Source organism: Pyxicephalus adspersus, unplaced genomic scaffold (assembly GCF_032062135.1).
Source record: "Pyxicephalus adspersus unplaced genomic scaffold, UCB_Pads_2.0 Sca3098, whole genome shotgun sequence".
In the NCBI taxonomy this organism is placed as follows: domain Eukaryota; kingdom Metazoa; phylum Chordata; class Amphibia; order Anura; family Pyxicephalidae; genus Pyxicephalus; species Pyxicephalus adspersus.
Genome location: NW_027320104.1, coordinates 1 through 3,231, shown reverse-complemented (window position 1 = coordinate 3,231; position 3,231 = coordinate 1). Strand labels below are relative to the sequence as shown.

General features: G+C 37.7%; 1 protein-coding gene across 1 annotated transcript; it reads left to right on the top strand.

Moving 5' to 3' along the window:
• Window positions 1–1,501: 1,501 nt before the first annotated feature.
• On the top strand, window positions 1,502–3,185 carry LOC140321376 (ATP-dependent DNA helicase Q1-like; the record flags this gene model as incomplete). Its single annotated transcript, XM_072398159.1, has 3 exons — window positions 1,502–1,667; window positions 1,948–2,167; window positions 3,056–3,185. Coding segments are annotated over exons 1-3 (378 nt in total), but the record flags the coding sequence as incomplete, so codon positions are not given.
• Window positions 3,186–3,231: the final 46 nt, after the last annotated feature.

Below are 3,231 nucleotides of genomic sequence, written 5' to 3'. Positions count from 1 at the left end.
TCCTCATAATGCCAACTGGTGGTGGGAAAAGTTTGTGTTACCAGCTGCCAGCTGTGTGCTCCAAAGGTCAGAATGATCAGCCTTCTGAATTTCCTTTACATGTAAAGTAGCAATGTTGAAATACAATGTAACAACAGGATAGAATTGTTATAAAAAAATACACTGATTCAGAAAGAGTCTGGCCTTTATTCCTTTTACCAAAAGTAAAAGATAGATCTTGTATTTTTTTAAATGTAGTTATCCTTTAACTTTTGTAGCAGTATTTTAAAATGAGCTGAGAAATATAACTGCTACTTAATAGCTGAAGTTACTGAACAGTTCACATATGATTGTATCCCTTGCATAGCCTGTATTGAAACTGCCATACAGTCAATAATTGGCTAGTAATGGTCATGTGACAATCTGGGTAAAGTAGGGTAAAATTATAAGGTAGAGATACCATAGACTTGAGTGCTGATAGCTCTTTGCAGTAGAAGATGGGCACTCCCTGGGGTCTACTGAGTTGTACGATCTTGTATTAATTGTATTAATTAAAGTGGAGTATAAACATTTGATCAAACAGTACCTGGGTTTTTTGCCATTTCTTAGTCCTAGGAAAAGATTTGCAATGAAAGACATCAATTTTAAGCAGGACTTTTAAAGCCAATACCATCAATTTTAGTTACAAAAATAACAAAATCTTATTATTATTAAACATTAAAAACAAACATCATTTCAAATAAATAAAATCGTGGGTATATATAATGACCTCTCCTTACAGAACACCCCCAAAGGGTCAGCTGACTTGCAAGGGAAGCCTATGGAATAGGATCATGGTTGTGCTGTTGGGCTGTATGTTCTTATATCTGTTTGAGGTCTTAAGGACATGAAACTGATCACTGTGATTTATAATAAAAATTGAAAGAGGATTACTCACTAATTAGCTAAATGGGATTTGAATACACCATTGCCACCATAACCACCTCCCTAAATAGGAGGGCTGCTGGAAGTACAAACATCGGACTTCTCCTCTCCTTCCTCATGAAGAAGCAGATTTTTTCTGCGAAACACGTCGAGAAGTAATTGTGAATTTAAACCCTTTGGGGGTATCCTGTAAGGAGAGGTCATTATATATACCCACGGTTTTATTGTGTTTTATGTATTTGTAATGATGTTTGTTTTTAATGTTTAATATTATTAAAATGTTGTTATTTTTGTAAGTAATATTGATGGTATTGGCTTTAAAAGTCCCGCTTAAAATTTATGTCTTTCATTGCATATCTTTTCCTATGGCCTGTTTAAGATAAAGAAATGTATATAGGTGGATGTTTCTTTAAATATTTCTTACTCCTTTCTGACACTTGTAGCCCCACAACACTCCCATCTCAATATAAAGAGGGACCCACACAATATTAGGCAGGCAGTTTTAAGATTTTGGCTGATCCATGTATATGGTCACTGAACCCCCATTTGTCAAACACGGTGCTATGTGTGTAGTCCTGGAATCCCTCAAATCAGGGTATTGGCTGATTATTAGCAAATATTGTTGAATAATGGGAAATTATTTAAATTTTTGTCTGTAATCTCCCAATGTAGGTGCAGACGTGTTCTGATCGCGCAGCACTTTGATGAAGTTTGGGACTCTGCGCAGTGCAATAAGATGTGTGATAACTGCAACTGTGACATAAGTAAGGAATTCTTCCTATTTGAACAGTGGTGCAGACTGCACAGCTGATTATCAACCACACACCAAAATTATATGGAAGATACCTGCTAGCAGCTAGGTTGTTTGGCTCCTTATACTGCAGGGACCAGGCTTGAATCTGGGACATGCTGATTCTCTAATTAAAAAAAATACAGACAGACCATGAGCCATCAGGATTTTGCTGGTGGGACAAATAACAGAATTAAATAAATCCATAAACCGTCACATACATAAACACTAATTGGTGTCTGTTCTCTGTTCAGCCTATGACAAAACAGACATCACTGATTACTGCAGAGATATCGTGAAGATCCTGGAACAAGCCCATCAGATAGATGAAAAGCTCACCCCACTGAAGCTCATAGATGCCTGGCTGGGTAAGGGAGCAACCAAACTACGTGTCTCTCAAGTCCTCCCGCCACGGTTACCACGTGAAGAAATGGAAAGGATTATTACTCATCTCCTGATGCAGCAATATATACGGTGAGAAGGAGAAAAGTCAATATGTGAAATATGCTGGTTTAATCTTACGTCATTTCTGTAAGAGAACCACAAATCCAGAGTTTGTAATATTGAGCTTTTAGGGATTGAACGTTTTAAATGTTTTATCTTCTGTGTAATGTGTACTTCTTGTAGTAAACCTGTCTGTAACTTTACAGACAGGTCCAATAAATTCTATTTTAGAAATGATCCACATTAAAAGCCACTTCAGTTACTGACTTGGCATCAAGAATGAAGTGATGTCATCAGTTTGCTGCAGGCAAGAGAAAGCATTTCTTCAGTCTTGTTACCTAGTGATCAGACTGAAACAATGGGCCTGATTTATTAAAGCTCTCCAAGGCTGGAGAGGATACACTTTCATCAGTGAAGCTGGGTGATTCAGCAGACCTGTAATGGATCTGGTCCAGGACTGAAAACATTTGCTAACAAATATCAAATTACTTTTAGGAAATCTATTCCAGGTTTGCTGGATCACCCAGCTTTACTGATGCTAGTGTTATCCTCCCCACCCGTGGAGAACTTCAATAAATCACATCTATTGTATCTTTGTAGCAATTTGCAACCTGAAATGCTGCAGCAGAGCGATGTTTTGTGTCAGACATTTATGAGCACAACCATAAACTACAAAGACAGCAGAATTTTTGGAACTGACATCTATGAACTGGCATCTCATTCTAGGTAGTTGATGACTGTTAACAAAGATGGTTTTCTAGAGTTTTACAGATATAATCTACTGACAGGTCCACTTTAAAGAGAAGCACAACATATCCACAGTTTATACTAGCTCACTTCTAGGAGCAATATGTGTGTCTAAATGTTGTTAGTGTCAGGAAAGTTCTTTTACCTTGTGTGCCTTTTTTATTTCTGCAGAGAAGATTTCAGCTTCACAGCTTACGCCACCATATCTTATATAAAGACAGGGCCCAAATCCAATCTGCTCAGAAATGAGAAGCATTCTATTGCCATCCAGATCAGGACACCAGGAAAGATCCCGAAAAAGGTAGGTCATAATAGCACCCCTAGGGTGGCTGTTTATAGACGCCAAT